The 20688-nt window shown below is 39.5% G+C and overlaps 1 protein-coding gene across 2 annotated transcripts; it reads right to left on the reverse strand.

Moving 5' to 3' along the window:
* Positions 1–4467: 4467 nt before the first annotated feature.
* On the reverse strand, positions 4468–18020 carry mtnr1c (melatonin receptor 1C). Of its 2 annotated transcripts, none has more exons than XM_051420920.1 (3): positions 17664–18020; positions 17189–17431; positions 4468–6924 (listed from the first exon to the last, which is right to left on the reverse strand). In XM_051420920.1, the coding sequence occupies exons 2-3, from the start codon at positions 17382–17384 to the stop codon at positions 6059–6061; spliced, it is 1062 nt and encodes a 353-aa protein (XP_051276880.1). In that variant the 5' UTR covers positions 17385–17431; positions 17664–18020; the 3' UTR covers positions 4468–6058. The 2 variants fall into 2 exon arrangements, with proteins under 2 accessions (XP_051276880.1, XP_051276879.1); XM_051420919.1 differs by having other exon boundaries at positions 17571–18020.
* Positions 18021–20688: the final 2668 nt, after the last annotated feature.

Consider the following 20688-nt stretch of genomic DNA (forward strand, 5'->3'; position numbering starts at 1 on the left):
GTGCAATATACAATACACAATATACAATATACAATATACAACATTAAGGTACTTATTTCCATTTAATGCTACTTCAACTCCACTACATATCAGAGGCAAATGCTGCACTATTTATTCCACTGAATTAATTTCACAAGTAGAGTCACTATTTGCTTTTCAGATTTAGATTTTACATTAAAAAAAAAGTATAATAAGCTTATAAAATACAATGCACTGTTAAAGGAAAAGTTTAACATTTTGACAAATATGCTTATTCACTCTCTTGCTGAGAGTTATGAGAAGATACCACCCTCTTGTCTGTATGCTAAAATTGCTAATTTAGCTTAACACAAAGCCTGGAAAAAGGAGAAAACAGCTAGCATGGCCTCCTCCAGAAGTAAGAAACACTTCCTACCAACACCTCTAAAGCTCAATAGCTCATTGAATCTCCCATTTGTAGAGTGTCATGTGCCAGGACCCAGGAAGTTAATGGTCCCGACCAAGACAACCTTCCATAAAATGTCAATATTTCATTTTTACACTTTGGTTTTTGTAGAGATTAAACAAACAAAATACACGCTTTAGGTGTGCTGGTAGGTTGACTTTGTTACCTTTAGGCAGAACGAGGGATATAGCTGTTTCTCATGTACCTCTCTGCTAGAAAGCAAATAAGCTTAGTTTCTAAAATGTCAACCCATGCCTGTAAATGTTAAACCAGTGGTTTTCCCAGCAGTCTTCAGCTGTTTTCGAAGGAATTGAGCAGTTCCACCATTAAAAAAAGCCCTACACCTCTCAGATAAATACACTCAAACAAGTATTTGAAGCACACAAAGGTAAATCATATTTAAAGCAAACATTAGAGAAAAGTCAGAACTTGTGCAGCAGAACATTTTGATTTTTTTTCTTTTTTCCTGCCCTGTTAATAATCTCACACTCCCCCAGATTAATTTTATGACCCTTTAGCGGGGAGCCACTGAACTAAACAGATGAACCGTATATAAAGTAGTTAAAACTAGCTCCACCTCAACCAGCTATACAACAAAAAAACCTTTACTTACTGCACACGTTGTTGTCAGTAATAACAATTGAAATAGTATAATATACATGCAATGAATATATTATTTACAGCTTCCATCTTTCTGTGGATCGAGTACAACTGTAGTTTTTGGTACATTAAGTCTCTATAACTGATTTTACTTATTTTTAAATGTACTTGTAATTAAGTTATTTGTATTGATATATTTCTACTTATAAGTTCTGAATTTCTTTTGCACATTGGTAACATGGCAAAGTAGAGGTTACTGTCCACAAACAAGGATCATGGGAAGATATTGTCATGTAGATTTATTTATACTTTTACAAATTCATCTATAATCCCCCTCTGCTATGAATGCTGTATCTAAAAATAGTCAACAAATGTGACACAAATAATCACCATCATCCCCATTTCCTGCTCTCATTGGCTTGTTGTGGACCCACGACACCTAAAACCTCCTGGTAGTATTGTGACCCACAGCCCATTGGGACATGTAGGAACACATCATATGCATGAGAACACAGGCAGTGCTGAACCCAATGCACAAATCCATTAGGAGACTTGCTATTGGGGCAGCAGGCCCACTGTGAGACCCCACTGCTGTAAAATGCAATGATGTGAAAAAGCTGTAGAAATTCCTCTGTGCAAAGAGGAGAGTTACGTCTAGCTTCATCCAGCGGGCGAAAAAAACCATCATGTGTGCTAGTATCAGGCAATATAATGCTTCATTCCTCATCCTTTTGGTGTTACCTCATTAGCAGCAGTGTTCTGATGTTGTGGAAATAATCTTTATCTCCCACAAATGAGAATTTGTTTCTTTGAGGCCTGACCACTGAGGAGGAGAAGAAAAGAAGCAAGTGGAGGGAGTAGAGTATCGTGTGCTCTGACAAATTCAAGTTTACGCCTTGCTCCCTTTGTACTTGATCCAGTTTGGACAATGAATTCTCAGTGCAATCAAGTGGATGCTGCAAAGAGCAATGCAGAACTACAAAAAAACAAGACAAGGATGCCTGCCTTGTATCTGATATATGACAATAGATATGATATAACTTAGTGATATTAAATTCTGACATGTTCTCATGGCAGTATATAGCAATTTATAGCCGTAGAAAGCTTATCTGAGACGCAGAGAAGCAGCCAAAGCAAAAGAAAATGGAGCTGATGTTACAGAGAAACCAGGGAGAGTGTAGGTCATAGACAGACAGAGCAACATACATATGCAAAATTAGCTAAATACAGTCGTGAGTTATGATGGATCTTATAGCAGAGGGCGGGATGGATAGATCATGCTGTCCTTGAACATACCAAAAGAAAAATGTCTCCACGAGCAGTTGCCCTTCATATTAAATCACAGGCAAAATGACAGACAGTGTGGGTGGATGGACTAGTCATTTCAGCTATCCATCCTGGGCTCTGGATTGTATTTTACATTTATCTACTGAGCAATATGAGTTGTGTCAGTATCAATATGTTTAGTGTAAAAATGGCAACTGTTTTTTACAAAGATTGCCTCCTATAGACTATACCTCCCAAATCCAGTATCAAGAATTCTACTAAATCAAATTTCTATGCTAAACCAAGCCTGATTTATATATAGTATATATATATATATATTAATTTGTTTATATCAGAGTGGATATTTTCAATTGCATGAAAATTTACAGGTAATCTTTAAAGGTACAGTTTGACATTTATTTTAAGATCAATAGGCCTATGACTCATGTGTAGCCTGTGCTATTAAACTAGCAATCAGCTGCTTAGCTTAGCTGAGGTTAGCATAACAATGAGAAGCAGGGGACAGGGGCAGCCTGGCTTTTTCCAGCACCTCTAATGTTCACTAATCAACACTATATACAAAAATTTGTGGTTTTATCAGTAACGTAATTTAAGTTATGTACGTAAACTGACGTAACTAACATAGTTATTTCAACAGAAACTATGATGATGTAGTTTTGTTGCCTAAACATAACCAAACTGCGCCTGTGTCTACGTGTTTATTATTGTTACCACCAACGCCCTTAAGGTCACCTGACATCCTCCTTTCCCACAGGTCCAAAAGTCATAAAATGCATCAGTTATGTTGTACCCCTATTTATCAACGTATGCCAAACAATTGACAAAAATTCAATTCTTTGTATGTTGATATGAAAATCATTTTGTCTTCCTGTAAAACAAAATGTGCATATGCTTACGTACGCATGGAACCAATTTCAGCCAACAGTCTAATGACATTCACCTGTCAATCAGTCTTCAACTCAGGTAACAGGACTGCTAGCTGCTGGACCGGGGGGAACGTAACACATAGTGCTATCAGCTACCGTGACGAGTCCCTTCCTAGCTGCTTGTTTTTACAGGGAATACGTAAATGTGAGGAAGCAAACAGCTCTCTGATTCCCATTTCACCTGGACTTTAATGCTTCAGAGACTTAACTTCAGGGCCTTATGTTTGGGTTTGTTAAACCACTGGCTCAATTTGCCCCATAGCCACCATTTTTGGAAAAAATAACTGCAGCTCAGCCTAATCCTTAACTAAAGGATTTACATGGTTTGCAAATCACTGATATGTGTAATACACATTTCTAGACCTGGATGAATTCACTTTGACATAACAAAAAAAATGACTCCCGCAAATTCAGTTCTTTTGTGTGAATAAATCACTTCCTCCAATGTGCTTCTCTCTGTCACAGCCAGATATAAATGATGGATGCTTCCTGAATTTATGGTCACATGACAACAATTGTGCACAGTTGCCTGGAAACGTGGGGTGGATCAACTTACTCACTGGTTCATCTTACCCCACTGTCCCTATCAGGTTATTTCTGGATCTTTATTTTCCCACAACTTGTCGGTTTTTGTACAGATTACACAAACATGATATGACGTGTTAATTAGGCAGATTCTTTTAAAACCTATTGACAGAACCAGGCTGGCTGTTTTCCCCTGTTTCCAGTCTTTACGCTAAACTAAACAAGCCATCTCCTGACTGTAGCTTCATACTCAACCTGACGCTATAGGAGCGATATTGAGCGTCTCATTTTACTCTTGGGAAGAAAGCAAAAAGCAACGTATTTCTCAAGATGTCCAACTATATCTGAGATATAGATAGAAGGGTAAATAAATACAGGTTAAAAAGTTAAGGGAAAGGACAGAACGAAGAGTGGAAGGTGAAAGGAAGATGAAGAATGATGACCATTAGTCTGTGACTCTTTGGTGTGGTAGCAGAGCTGACGCTGTCATCCTCCCTCGAGCCCCTTTAGCCACTCATCTGTAGCTGACCTTGCACTGGCATGTGGGCTGCTTCTTTCTTCCACATCAGATACACGGTGTTGTATGATTGCTAGCAGAATTGAACAGCTTGCTGCCATTTTGCTACTCTGCAACTTGATGGCACCTGGTGCCATAAAACAGCTTGAGACTCCCTGTAATCATCCAAGATCCATGATGGATTCAGATTCCTGTTTTGGCATCTTTATTCATCCACTCAGACATCAGACAAAGCACAACAAGAATACAAAAATCTGAAAATGGATCTGAAAGTAGTTGTAAAATATGCTGAGAATATTTATGAATACTTTAAATTAAACATTTGTAATTCCTTTAATATTCCAGTAACAGTGCATTATATCAGCAATGTGTTACATTGGCATCTTAGAGCCTCCCTGTGAGGTGACCCGCTCATAGTTTGTTTGCTGTGGAAGTTTTGCTGGGAGGCTGTCAGAGCTCATCTCGGCTCGGGTGACATGTGCTCAGGCACACTTGCACTATCACGGAATTACATCTCTGGCTCCTGATGTGTATCATGTCCCTCAGGCATTTAATAAACAAGAAAGATGGCTTTGTTTATAATCCGGTCTTCCCCATTTTTAAGATTTCAGCAATTCCTAAATCATTCAAGGTCTGAAAGGGGACGTGTGGTGGAGCTTTGAACTTTTTTGTCTGATTATCTGCATGCGATAGTTGAATAGTAAACACAAGTTTGTTTACCGGAAGAACTGACTGAAAACTGTAAGAGAGTTCAATTTTACAAACAACAAAGCACGCTCTTTTCCACTGACATGTTAATGTTCTGCTCTGATATTTGTGGTTTCTTCTCTTGAATTAAAACTGGAGCAAAAGCTTCCACAATCTTCCCAGTGTGTTTTGTGAGGGCATCGTTGCTATGAAGACAAGCCTGAGGGTGAGTCGGCATCATGGTGAATTAATACAGCCTACATTCCCAGTGAGAGACTGAGCTACTCGTCACACTGAGGATGAAATGTGGGATAGCTGTAAAAAAAAAAAAAAAAAAAAAAAAAGAGCTAAAGCTTAAGTGTTTCCATATTGGCAGCTGCCCAAGTTTTAATATTCTCAGTCACTAAAATCCAAATAATAGTGTTAAATCCTTGATAATTGAACCGAGCATTAAATAAAAAGCCTCCAGTTAATTGCATAGAGAGAAACAAACAAATCTTGAGACTTTTACATAATTAATTCTGAATTGAAGAGCATAGAGACATGATGGGAAAAGAAACTGTATTTATTTTATTTCATTATGTTGTTCACATATTTATAATTGATCTGTGCCAATAGGCAGTGAGTCATTTTTGTGCACATGTACACATGCCCGGGATGTGGCTTGGAAAGTGAAGTATCCCGTCAAGACAATAGGCTATAAAGTACGTAGTGACTCACTGTAAGTAATTGTCAATGCTGCTGACTACCCTCCAAGGTCAAAATGCTTTTTGGTGAAGGCTGACAAGTTATATGGATTTTTTCCCCCCTAACTTTTAACCAGTTTGTCTGTCTTCAAATAGAGTGCCAGGAAACTGCCACAAAGGAGCAAAATGTTTCGATGATACAACTGATTGTTTTCCTCCCAACATGAGGGAACAGCGTCTGACATGGCTAAAAGGAATATGACGGCAGCAGTGTCCTTCCCAAACATGATTACATCTTTACAACTGGAAACCACAACTTGTAAAAAGGCACGGAGTGAATCATGTCACACATCCACAATAGAGGCTCAAGAGAAACTTAATCTAAGTTTCTCATTAAAACATTTGTTTATACATTTATCTCTGCTACGTTATTGTTCGTTACAGCTGGTGAAGGCTTACTCTTCAGTCCCTCTGTGGCACACCTGGAGGTCTCCATGAGGAGCAAACGTGGGATGCAAAGAGCAAGAAGAATTGTCTTGTATTCTTTGCGGAAGTTTTGGTTTAATAGTCCATATATAATAGCGTTGAGGCAGCTGTTGAAGTACGCCATAAAGTAGCTTGTGACAAATAGCCACTCAGGTATGTTGGGCGCAACTTTCACAGGGTTTATAGCTACAGCCAGCCCTATAAGGTTCAATGGAGCCCAGCATACTGCAAACAACACAAACACCATAAACATAGTCAGGAAGTTCCTCACATCACTAGGTTTCAGTTTGGTCCTTTGCTCCGGTTTAACCCGATGTTTCACTTGAATCACCAGCACCCATATCCTCATGTAGCAGTAGGACACCACCAGCAGCGGGATAAGAAAGTGAATAACCACCACTGAGATAGTGTAGTATGAGCTGACCGTCTGGGCGAAGGTGCAGGAGTAGATGCGGGGATCGTACTGCAGGGAGCCAACAAAGAAGTTGGGCACTGTGGCGATGGCGGTGAGCAGCCAGGTGAGGCCCAGGTAGCAGCAGGTGTTCCTCAGGCTGTACAGGCGGTCGTAGTGGAGGCTGTGGCAGATGTAGCAGTAGCGGTTGATGGCAATGGCCGTGATGTTGAAGATGGAGCCGATGACGCTTAGGCCCATGATGAAGCCGCTTGCCTGGCAGTGCAGGTCACCCATGGTCCAGTCATTGTGGAAGATGGCTGTCAGGACCAGAGGATAGGGGTACAAAGCCACCACCAGGTCTGCTACAGACAAACTCACCACGAAGATGTTGCCTGGAGACACATAAGAGGTTTAGAAACCAGAAAAAACATGACCCAAACTGGTGTATAATTAAAGCATACAGCACTTTTTATTCTGCTCCGGGTTAAATTCCTTAAAATAAACTGGGTCACCGGAGGTACAACTGTGACTTAACGTCATAAAAGAGCAGCTTCACTGTGCCCTTTGTGGCTCATTTTGATAAGGCTTTTACCATGGACTCTCCACTGCACTGATGTGGATCCAGGCAATTGCTTTTGTGTTACAGCTCTCTCAGTGCTGCAACCCCTTTTTTCTCACTGTAACTGTTTTTAAAACTAACAGCACAGGATGAATCCCACTGATTTTGATGATTCACTGACTTTAGAGACACTGTGAAGCTCACATTTATAGTTTTAAGTGAAATACATCTTGGATGGATTAACATGATTTATTATACATTCATTTCCCCCTCAGGATGAATTGCAATAATTGGTTTGAGTTTTCATCTGCCACCAACATTCAACATGGAAGACTCAGTAGATAAAAACGACTCATTCTAAGGTAACGAAAACACAAAACACTAATGAAATCATTCCTATGAAGATTATATTTAATTTCTGCCAGCAAATCTTCCTACATTTTTATTATTAATGTGAAAGTCGCAATCTCGCAAATCCTCTCTAAGGAAATACAGCTGCAGCAAGAGCAACGGTGCTGCGCCAGTTGACAAAATACTTTTAGAAAAACTGCCAAAACAAGAAGACGCTAAAACTCAGTTTGCCGTAAGGTTTTCTGTGCCAGGACTTCCGAACGGTTGAAAACGTGCTGGTGACATCGGTGCCCAGCTGGTTGTGTGGACACAACAACAGCTGAATGTGTAGCAACATAGTTGGCGATTGATTCAGCCAAATAGACTCGGTCAATTATGATTTGAAATCATGTTTCTATGATACACTTCTAATTGTGCAAGTAAAAATATGACTGTGCATATCATGTGTTTAATCACGGGTTGGAAGCAGGACTTATATTAACAGGATGGCTCGGGTTGAGTCGGATTGGTTCAGATTTGGAGATTATTGTGGAGAAGAGGTCATATTTCTGATGCTGAGGTCTGCGGGTGCAGGTTTTTCAAAACTGGACCCATGCAGGACTCTGCCTAGTCTTGCTAATAATAATGATTTATTTGGCAGCTCCATCCCAATAAATATGGCAGTGCTTGTTTTAAAGCTTCTTTGCCCCTGGGAACAGACAGTCAAACACTGAGTTTAAGTACATAAAAACCAGAACATGGGTAATTTTAGCATCAGATTACATTCAAACAAGTTCCTGTCCTCCTGAGGTCTAAGCCGATGGTAGTGTGACACTGGATCTCCTCAGAAGAAATGAATCATAGAAAATGACGTCTGATATTGTTACAGTGCAGCTGTTCTGGGTGGGGGAGAATAAAACAATAAATCAAACTGTAATGTTGTGTCAGATAAGAAGATAGATAACAAGAACATAAAGTGGAGTCACAATGCAATCGAATTGGCGTTTCGCAAAAGAAACATTAGCTTCTCATAAGTTTTGAGAAGACGTTGTGCAATAAAGGGTCTATTGTGTGTGCAAGCTGCACATCTTAGGAGTCTAGATTTGTGACGAAGTGGAGATTTTGCCTAAATAAACCCAGTGTTTGCTGCCATTAAAAGTCTACAGTTTACCCAGCCTTTTAGAGATAAAACTCTTTATCAAATAATTAGCACTACATGTAGTGAGTAGCACCACGCTGATAGAAACTACAACAAAATAAACTGAAATTATGATTATATACTGCTTGTCATTACCAACATTTAGCCTGTTTCTCATGTACCATTGCACCATGGGTTAGAATTTAAACATTTATCTTTTCTGTAAATAATGTATAAGGGATTATATATATAATGTGCCTCATTTTAACAAATTTTTTTGTCAGACATTGGGGCGATTCCAGGGTTTATATATATAACATAAACTACCTTCTGAAGTTGAAATGTGAAGTCGCGAGGCTCTCGCTCATTCAGACAACAGCTGAAACAACAGCGTTGATTGGCAGATATGATGGGAGTGGATTTAAAACACATGTTGGCCATCAATCCTCTACGTTAAAAGCTCGTTATAATCCCGCACCCCAGGGACAACACAGCTACAGTATGTTGTTTAGCAACCAGTCTAATTTCAATTCACTCGCCTAAACTTGATTCCTCAAATGTGGTAATAATAAAAAAAACAACAAAGAACATACAAAAATATTAAAAGTCCCACTTTTAGGACATTTTTCAAAAAATAAAATCAGATGTTGGTTTGACATTTTTCCTCAGACATGGCAGAGGTATTCAGAGACAGTTGATTTCCAAGTTACTAAAACAGCACGGGTCCTCTCTCAAGCCTGCTGAGATAAAAATAAAAGCATTTGTTCTTCATCCTCGAGTCAGCTCAGTGGGCAAATCTGTCAGATTGTATTTGTGACGCTCATAGTACTCGCTGTGTGCATTTGTCATTGTGCAGAGGTTTGATTCCTCGCTGACATCATGTGGCTCAGTGTTATCATTTGTACTGGCTGGACAGGGCATGCTACAGCCTTATAGCTCTTTCTGGCTGAACCCTCTTTCCCCCTTATCGTCAAGAGGATGAGGTAAGTGCTAAAACACCCCTGAGAGGATTGCTGTGAAGTGGCCAGATGATTGTCTTTATTTTGTTGGCATCCATTATTAAAACACTGGACAAACCGTAGCCTCTCGCTGTTTGATTAACCTAATTGGCCGACCTGATGCTCATCAAACTCACAGCACTCAAAATGATTATTGTTTTAGTGCATAACAGCCAACCAACAACGATATTCACACTCCTGGATACCAGAATAGAGTCGTGGCCACTGACATCTATGGGAGCTATTATTATCAACGAGTGTGAGTCGGATAGCGCTTAACCTGAATGCGGATTGGTTGCAGGCCTTCAGGGACAGCTGACTTGCGCCCTTTAGGTTCCCTGACACCATTGGCTCTGTAATTATCTGATCATACTGTATACTCTCACAAAACTGTCAACCAAGTGAAATGTTGCATCAAATCAACTGATTCTCGCTTTGAAGTGACTCCCTAGAGTTAAGCGACCACCCCATGAATTCCCCCAGTGCATCACTCTCTCTGTCTGTCACATACAGCATTTTTGGGGGAATGAAATAATAAATCAAAATCACAGCAGACAACTATTCAGCTATGCATGAGTGAAACAAGATATTTGTCGCCAGCACACACCAGGCAGCAAAAATATATTAGACAGGCTCAAACTGCCTCACATCCTCCCTCCCAGCTTACAAACCCACATATGTATTAAAATAGGCTCTGTATACAATGTGGGCATATTTATGGCAGATTGCTTCACTCCAGCTGAATAGTTCTGAATAGTAGAAAGAACAATGTAGGACATAAAAAGGGGGTGATGCTGGAGAAAGAAGAGGTAGATAATGAATTTGCGAGATATAAACAAACCAGAAGACAAAACAAAAGCCTCCGGCAGATTTTCAATCTGGCGGGTTGCATGGCTGTGTGCATGTGTGAATCTCAAGGGCTTACGTTCCTCTGTCAAAGCCACTGTCTGTATCCCATCACTCTCACACGCTCATACAGGAAACGTGATATACTAGGCTTTGATTCACCCGCTATATTTATACACCTTTGAAGGAAAGATGCATTCATAAAAATGTGTAGGAGGGTTACCATCGCTTGAGTCCCAGTGAATGTCACCAGTGCAAGTCTTACTACTACAAGTGCATATCCCAAATTAGATTACATTCAATTTACTCAGCATGTTATTATAAATAAGCACGAATAACCTTTTGGCAAGGGCACGAGCGCTGATGAATTAGTAGTGACTACTTCATGAACTCGTGTTCAAGGCGGCAGAGAATTTTTTCGAAGGAGTTCAACATTAAACTGACACAAGCTGCCTTTTGGTGATGTAGCCTGCTATGAGCCCGGCCAAAAACATCATCGTCACCATGAGAGGCCATCCACCAATCAGACCCTCGACGTCTGAGAAAATAAGACACACTGGCCCTGAGAGAAATCAGACCATTAGGACACAAGCAGCGTCTCGTCCAATAGTGTTTCACGCGGAACATGAGGATGTTCGTGAATTATGCATATTTGAACAAAACAGCCTCCTACAGGAGAAAGAAAGACTGGATGTGATGCGAGTGCATTTATCTTATCCAAGTGTGATTTTGTTAAATAATCCCATTCTGATAACATCCTATCTACATACGGAGCGCATAAGAAAACGAAATGTCATGTACAATTTTTGTTTTAGGGGAAAAGAAGATATGTTTAATGTAGTGTGCTAAGTGATATTCCCTGTGGATCTGTGCTGTCAATTTAAGTTGGCTTCTGGTTTGACTCACTAAGTCCACTGACTCAATTAACCCCCCTCTGGACACTCTGGTTTTGGGGATTTATTCATGACTGTAGAGTGAATGAGGGAATGATGTGCATGGTTTAACAAAATTCCAGTCCATCCTCAACCTTACACACCCTCGTGACCCTGACATGGAGGTGCAAAATACACGCGCGCACACACACACACACACACACACACACACACACACACACACAGTCAAGTTCATTCTTTCGTTATTTCCTCCATCTGCTCCCCTTCATCGTTCTTTTTCCTCTGTTCCTGTCTCTCTCTCATGAGTGCATTTTGTGAGTGTATTTTTAGTATGGTTAACCCCAGTGGGAAACTCCAGTGTTAACACCCCATTGGCAGTCCTATAGTGCCATGCTCTACCCTTTTTGAAGAGTCACTGGATAGATCCTATTACATTTGCACACTTGAGAGAACCTGCAAACCTGTGAAAATGGAACACATGGTATCAATTATCCTCAAATATGTGAAGATATGTCACTCAGAAGATGCACCAGCATTTACCAAACGGGTGCACATGCATGTGTTTTATTTTTTTTTTTTGGGGGGGGTTGAGTGGTAGATAGCGGAGGGATATATGGAGACAAAGTGTGAGTCGAGTGTGTTGAAGTGAAGCAGAGCAGAAAGATCCTGCTGCTGCGTGTGAGGAAACAAACCAGCAGTCTCAATAGTGTGTAATGGAGAGAGGAGATAGGATGTCTTCTGTCTCACACACCAGATTCCACAAAAAATATGTCTGAGTATAGTCTTTACCCACTTTAAATCATAAATCATATCTCAATATATCAATCATCAGGATGTTACTGTGTTATACTGCACCTATCACCCCTTCAGAAAACACCCATCTATCACAGAAACAGATTTTTATGGCAGACAGATCTGCTACAGCTGTTCACTGTTCTTCTCCATGCTCTCCTTTTTGGAAACTCTGTACAATTAAACATTCATACAAAGTGAGACAAACCTATAAATAGCTTGTTAAGAACAGAGAGGAGATTGATGTCTAACAGCAGTAACATTCTCAGTCATTTAAGGACACCCTTAAAAGAAATAGATAGAAGCTTCTAGTGGGGTTTCAGGTTTCCACTCAAACATGCTGACCAACGGGACACTGCGACACTGGTGAGGACTCTCGTGTGACTGGACCTGTCAGTCAGTCCAATTAGTGTAGGAGAATAGTGATATGAGGTCTGTAATCTGTGCAGTGCCCACAGTCCACCAGAATGGAGAAGACTTTTGAGCAGGTCATTTACTCTTGCCCTCTTGTTTGAAACCAGTCAACTGTGACATTTTTGCAAACTGGATAATCTAATTATTCTTTGGGCTCCTAAACTTCTTGCCAAACTGCATTTGGCTGTCGTACAGAGGAATACATTGGATGTGTTACGTAATGTATTTGAAATTGTAATTAAAAGCTCATTATTCAAAACACTCTAATCCCACTGCCTGATTCGCATGTTCTCATTAGCATCATGTTGTGATCACTGAGTTTAGTCTTTTGCCTCAGCAGAAGGCTTTCCTGACTTTTCTTATAACCTTAGAATGTCTGGGTATAACGGTGCGTGGTCTTCCAGGACCTTTACTGGATAATTCCAGAATTTTTAAACCTGGGCCATATTTTATTTTATTTTTTTATATATTATGGGGTCCCTAATGACTAGGTACCGAATGTTTGGCTGTTAACTAACCCTTTAAAAGAACAAAAACAAAGCAATTGAGGCAGTGGTAGACCAGTGTTGCAGTGTCTGCCAGATAAAATGACTGGTGGATTCTAACAGAGCAACGTAATGGCTGTTTCTGGTTAAACAAAAAGCATCTTGCTCTTTAACAAAAAGGTTTATCCAGGATCATTTCCATAATGTTGTCAGATAATTTAAAATGATAACAATCTGAGCCTGTCAGTGGCAACAACAAGCACTTTAGGTGGACGTATTTTGACGGGCCTGTTTCACGGCTGCCAGCTGAGACGATCTACTGGGCCAATTCTAAACCTTTTTGTACCTATTAGTCATTTAGACCCCAAAGTATGTATAGGGCCCAGGTTTAAAAATACCAGAATTACCCTATAACTTCAAAGCAGCACAGCATCAAATATACAGTATTTGAACTCTTAGGGTTCTGTTTTGTTCCTCAAACAGAAAAAATGAAAAGGTTTTACTATATAATTGCATTAAAATGTGTTTTATAGTTCATGTGATTGCAATCTAAAGTATGCATTTTGTTTTTATGTCTCTAGTTTTTCCATGCCAGACAAGAAACAGGCTCTGAGTATCAAGATATTATCAGTTTTTATAGAAGGAAATGGACACCAACACACATAACTTGCAACCCAAGATATGACTGATAATTGCATTAGTTTCTTTAACTCTATGATTGTATGTTTTACTTTACTTTCTTTGAACCCTGTGCTGGAGAAAGTGCCACACCCTGTGTAAAACCAATGTTTATCTGTGACACAGCATAGTATAGAGAAGAGTTCTACATTTACTGAATTGGATCAATTGGTATTTAAGGTTTGTTAACATTTGTTAACAATATCAAAAGCTATTGGTCATACTGGCACAGATTCAGGATTCAGGAAAGTTTCTCACTTTCCTTTGGATCCCTGGATTGTCATAAAACAAGGTAGAAACTCCTCCCGTACTCCGCCACCGGGGTCCATCCAGCTAAGTAACAAGTTTGATGTGTCTGCCTGCTTTCCACACGGCTTTTCCCTAAGATTCCCAAATAATGTCATTACAATAGAGAACAGTGCCTGGAACCAAATTTCAAAAATCCTCTTAACTCCACATTAATTAAGATTATACTATGAACAGGCCACACAAATACCCTGCCTCTGGAGTCTTTGCCCTTGATGTTAGTGGTCGCTGTCCGCCTGTGTCAGAGAGACTTAAATTTAGATCTCATATTATCAACACAAGAAATTATAAGCATGTTTATGGATTTTTTTTTTGCTGATTTTTCCATCTCTAACATATATATGTTACATATATGTTCTATAACTGACCTTTTACAACATTTTAGTGTTATTGCTGATGGACATGCTCCTTATAAAAAACAGATTCAATCCTTGGTTCTCCCCACAACTCTCTAGTGCCATCCACAGCAGAGACAAAGCCCGGGACCCCTGAAGACTGGTTAACCTTTAGCCAACAAAGAAACATCTGCCACAGCAATATCAGGAAGGCCAAATCAAATTATTATCAGTCAGTTCTCTCTGGAACACTGTAGCAATTCATCACAGCCAGACCTCCCACCTCAGATCAAACAAGTATCTGGCCATATTATCGATAGATCATCCACGGTTGCAGTTGTTCACTGTTCCGTCTCATCTGGTCATATATTTAATACAACTGCATATTCAACTGTAGACAATTACCATATATGTCCAGCAGAGAGTCCCCAATGACTCAGCTTCCTCTGACTGCAAATCATCTTTTAAGTTTGTTAAGCAGTGTGGGTGTTTACAAAGCTTTGCTCTGTTTATAACCAAGCGAAAACGCTGATGCAGATAATCTTGATCCATATCTTTTTCATCGAAGTGCACCCTTAATCTGTTCACATTGAGGTCATATTTCTAACCAATCCTTTTTAACAAGCGTGTTTCCAGCTTTGTGGGAAAGCATCTTAGTCAGTTTGTTGGTTTGTGACATGGAAGCATCTGGTAAGACGTCGTTGAGAACTGCTCTTTCAAAAAAGACTCAGCAGGGGATTGAATGAACCATCCGTCTATCCCCGTCTGTCACTTCAACCAATCAGATCAACGAACCATAGAATGTAGCCAAACTCTTACTGTCAGTCGGGAGAAGAGTGGAAACACCTTCTCCGTGAAAAAAGGCTTCAGTGCCGTTCTTTGCTCTTCTTTCGATTAAGAAGTACTCTACAGTTCTGATACAACTGATTCTAGCAGCATCTACGCTAACCTCTTTAGCAGAACTAACTAAAATGTCAAGTTTACACATTCAGATTAATTTGCGATTTGTTCATTAGCATTTAACATATATGTGTGTGTATATATATATATATATATATATTTAAATAATTAATTTAATTATCATCATTATTATAAACTAATGGCTTGAACTAACAACCACTAGTGGACTGGGGATATCTTTAGTTGAAGACAGCCCTAGTACTCCAGTCATCTTATCATCAGAAATGAGTTTCCACAGGGGTCTAAAATGTCAATTTTTTTTGCTGATGATACAATTCTTTATGCCCCATTTTTCACCCCAGCCGTTACTCATCTTTAGTCAGCCTGCTTTCCGATTATTATTATACTCCTTAATCACAGACTAGTTTTTAATGTAGAAAAGACCAAGTACATGCTATTCTCCACCTCCAGCAGTGTCTCTGACTATCCTGCTGTTAAAACTTTAAATGGCACCGACACTGCTCTTGCTGAGTCCTACAAATGCTTGACAGCAGACAAGATTCATATTCATGACTCAAAAATTAAAAACCAAACTGGGCTTCTTGTATAGAATTAAAGGATATCTGTCTTCTTCCAACTGTACAACTCGTGTGCAGTCCATTGTATGTCTGTCCTTGAGATATTCTGTATTGTCATGCTGCAACATCAACATTTCATCAGTTAAACCCTGTGTATGATAGCGCATTACACTTTATCACACATGACACATTTCATACATAACTTTCTCTGTATCACATGGTTGTATGGACTTCTTCACAGTCAATTAGAAAACAGCCCTCTCATGTTATGCATTTGTAAAGCTTTACGGTTGAAGCTCCCAAACTACACCACATCTCTTCTCTCATCTAAATGTACAGGACACAATCCAGTAACTACTTAACCTTAGATATCACTCATACACTCTACTGTTCGCAGAATTGGGTTTCAGTCAGATATGCATCCTTTTAATGAAATGACCTGCAATCTGTCCTCAAACTGAAGACTTACATTCCCCTTGGATATTTTGAAGCTTTATTATCTGATGTTTTTTATATGATTGTTTCCATGAATCCCTTGGGGTTAGAAAAAAACCATCCACTGCTCTCCCCAATAAGTCTAATACTTTTCCTATAATACCTTAGTTCATGAAAACTGACCTAAAGAAACAATTTACGTACTACCTTCCAAAATAGTGCAAAGAACTGGAAATGACTTAGTGGCCATATGAGACAACTACAGGCTAGAAAGTAAATAGGGCAATTGAATGATGATGGCATATTTGCCAAGAAAGAAAAATGGCGTGAAAGTGCAATAAATATCTTCTTCAACTTCACACTGCTGCCGGAACACTTGAAACGTAAGACACAGAAACCATACAGTATCTCTCACCTTGGTTGTTCATGGGACACTACAGGTCTTGATGTAAGGAGGGGTGTGATTTATCTGGGATGGAGACCCAAGGATAAAGCCAGATGGAGGGGAAGAGGTTGTTATTATTTATGGAGAGATATAAAGGCAGACAGGCAAGGCTGTGGAAAATCCACCACGCTGAGACTGGAAGCTCACTTTAGATAGCAGCCTGATTGTCCAACACAGAGGTCACACGCTACGTGTTATATTACATAATTTTAGTCATGAATGAAGAGAGCGGGGCATCCCACATACTGTAGCACATTTAGAAAAAGATTTTCCCTTTTGGCTTTGACCTGATGTAAATAAATAAAGAGTCAGTTATTAAACCGTTTTTTTTGTTCCTGAAAGTCTTTCATATTCATTTTTATCTCATAAAAAAACTTTCCAACCTCTACTCTGCCTGTCCCTAATTTAGGCATATTTCACACATATTGACCATTAAAGCTGCTATTTCCATCCTTTATTGACATTAGCCTATTTATCCTGGTCTATTTCAAAATCCACACTTTTATCGTGTCTTCGTCTCTCACCTGCATTCCTGAGCTTTTTGTTCCTGTACACGGACAGGATAACGAGGACATTGCCCAGGATGTCGACCACGATGGTGAAGATCAGCACGCTGGCCAGCGCAGTGGACACTCCAGCGGAGGAAGCGCTCAGCCCGCGGTCGCTCTCATTCCGGGACAAACAGTTCGACCCGTTCACATCCTTCACCTCTAAATCCATCTCCCATCAGGGTGCAGTGGGCATGATGGGAATACTACAATGTTCAGCTAAAAAAAAAAACCACATTAACAAACCAAAAAAATCAAAAGAATTTTCTTGGAGGGGGTCTTGAACTTTTTTTTTTTTTCAGGGTTGAAACCCATAGTCCTCCTTCACCTATGGAGTAAACAGGATGAAGACGCGTACCATGACATGATCATAATATATATTTTACGCATGCAGGGAAATTTAAGAAGTTCATCTCTGAGGTGATAAAGATGCCAGGAGCTCGTGTTTCACCGTCGTCCTCCGTGTGGTCCTCATGAGTCACCAAGGCTCTTCCTGCGCGCTGCTCCATTCTGCCAGGAGGGCTCGTTCAGAGGGCATGTGAGCGCACTCCTGTGCGTAATGGAAATGCGAGAACGCGAGGCACATACACGAACCAACGGGGAGTCCCGTGTTGGCTTTTGATGGCCTTAATAAAGACTATATTCGTGTTTTACTGTCTCCAGGCAGGCAGATTGGAGCGCTTGTTAAAAATATGTCAGATAAGATTGTGAGTTGTTGCAAACTATAAATAAAAAAAGCTATTTTTGCATCCTAACCCTCTTCTCTGCACCTGTCTCATTAAATAACAACCCCAGCGTCTGACAGAATGTGGAGTTGCGGAGAGTCGTGCCAGGGAGGCTAGCCTGTAGCTTATTTTAATTGCAAGGGTTACAGCAGAAGCCATTAGCAACTTGTCAGGTTTCTTACTGATCTTCATTAAGACAGAGCCTCTCCTTCCATGTGCATGGAAATGGCGCCTTCATGTGTTCAATAGAGACTCTTGCAAACAGTGAAAAACACTCAAAGAGGACTGGTTAATATTTTACAATCATATGTTAGGAAAGGTTTATTATTAATGGTGCATCACTGGTGTTATTTAAGGCACTGAAATCATACACCAAAGCACGATAGAACATGTTGAAGAAATTAAACAAAACATTTCTTCATTTCTAAAAATTGTACATTTCAATTGAGCCAGCTGGTTCTGAAAGTAATGATGTCAAGTGAGATTAGAAACCTCTTTGAAGTCATATTGTTGGCAATAGCGCTGCAATAAAGGATTATTTTTACTGGATGTTTTGTTGTTAGTTTATTTTTTTTTTACTGTATTTTTGGACAGTAACTTACCCTGGACCCTGACATCCACGGGCCTCAAAGGACTCCAGAATTTTACATACCATTAATCTTTCAGATTATAATATGAAAACATAATCTATTTCTATAATTATATTTCATTTTGTTCAGTTTCCAATTGCATGTACGTGTTGATGAGCACCGTTAAACCACTAACCAGAAAAGGGCTGTGAAGCATCCCAACCAAAATCCATTTACTAACAAATTCTCAAGATTTATTGGAATCCCAATACAGTCAAAATTAAAGTTAATAAATGCATTATAAGCCCCCAAAATCTATAATAATGGACTTATTTTATGGGATCTATATATTCACTTTAGTGTGTTAATATTGGAGCTTTTATCATTCTTATTAGATTATTATAAAATTGATGCATTTTGTATTTCTGTCCTTTATGTGTTCACATCCAAAAAACTCAGTTTCTCAGCTTCTTAACTTTGCTGCCAAAAAGTCCCCAACATGCATATCAGTCATGTTTTCCTAGTGTGTTTGAATTTATCCAAAGGTTTTATTTTTATGTGTGAAAAATAGTGGGGTAGTGTGGACATAATACAAAGAGAAAAAGACGTGCAGTGGTAGGCGGCTGCGAAATCTGCAAAAATCATCAAGAAACGGGAAAGGCATCTAGAGCCAGTGTCTGGATTGTCTGTTCTGTGCTACTGTAGAAACATGGAGGTTCAACATACCAAGAAAGGCAACTCACGGCGTCTATATATAAAAACGGCTCATTCAAAGCTAACAAAAGCAGAACAATACTTATTTTCAGGTGATGATACACTAATAATACATAATATGTTAAATTTCTGCCAATAAATGTTAAATGTTACTTACTGGATCTTTAAGCCTGCTTTGTCTTAAATCAACATATATCTTATAGTAACACTGAATAAAAACATTCAGTGAATTTATTACTGAAATTGTAGCTCACTGACCTGCAAGTTTACTGTATGGTTGAGTCTGAGCTGCTCCCTCTGACTTCAATAACAGCTGGATTCTGCTCTCCAACACTACTTGCCCAGCACCGAACTGCTTACAGAAAGCAACTAACTAGCGAACATAATCATGCATCTACACATTCATAAGACTGAGATTTATTTTCTTTCTCAGGGGATATAAAAGACTAAATAGGAGCTATTGTAACAACACCTCCCTCCCCTCCTGGTGCCCCTATGTGTCGCCATAAATGCATCACAACTTTCTGCATGTTGTTGCTGGTGCCCTGTTTATTTATTTTTTTTGCCCCTGCCCCTCATACAGGCGGAGTCTGCCACTAACAACAGCCCATAAGATATAATCACCACACTGACCATGTGTGGGTCTGATTGCAGAACCAATCAATGAATGCGTGCTGTGTCACATTTCTAAAGCACGGTTTATTTTTGTAAATAGAAAACAATGTTACTTTAAAATAAAAAGGCTAATAACACTTGTGGTCTGAAATGTGACTCAAATGTCTGTACACATTGCAATCTTATCTCATTCACACTACAGAAAAATGATGTGAATCTCAGGAAACAAGGAAGAAATTCAATATCCTGTAACAGAGGCTACACTGTATTAAGCCTGATGTGTCCTTATTGCAAGATCAAGACTGCATATCTACAGGCAGAACATAAAAGCTTCTGTACAGACTAAATAAAATGTGATTGTGATGAGAAACTTTGTGTTTTGACTCTTTTATTGTCTGGAAGAGTTTTCATCATATCAGTGGTTTATTGGATCATAAAATGCTTAAACTAAAGGTCCTTTAAGACGTGTCCACTAATTTCCAAAAGTCAAACTAAAGTCTGTAATCTTTTTCAGTTGGCACATCACTTCATTAATTATACATTGCTATCGACAACACAAACATTGTGGTTCTGTAAGAAATAGTTACACAACTATAGCCCCGGGGATAACTTAACAGAATGTTACAGGTCTTCTGGAAATGTAGACATAAACAGGCTTATGATTACAACAGTGACGCCTAAACTGTATGAGTGTAATTTACTTTTTGAGGGGTGACATGGTTTTCCTTCAGGGCATCCTGTAGCCAAACATGTGGCCTTGGTGCTCTGCACAGTCTGTGACTCAGTAACACAGGCTTCTCAATGCATAGCCATTAAGGCTCCATTCCATTTAGTGTAGCAAATCCTTTCCAGT

This window comes from Dicentrarchus labrax, unplaced genomic scaffold (assembly GCF_905237075.1).
Source record: "Dicentrarchus labrax unplaced genomic scaffold, dlabrax2021, whole genome shotgun sequence".
In the NCBI taxonomy this organism is placed as follows: Eukaryota; Metazoa; Chordata; class Actinopteri; family Moronidae; genus Dicentrarchus; species Dicentrarchus labrax.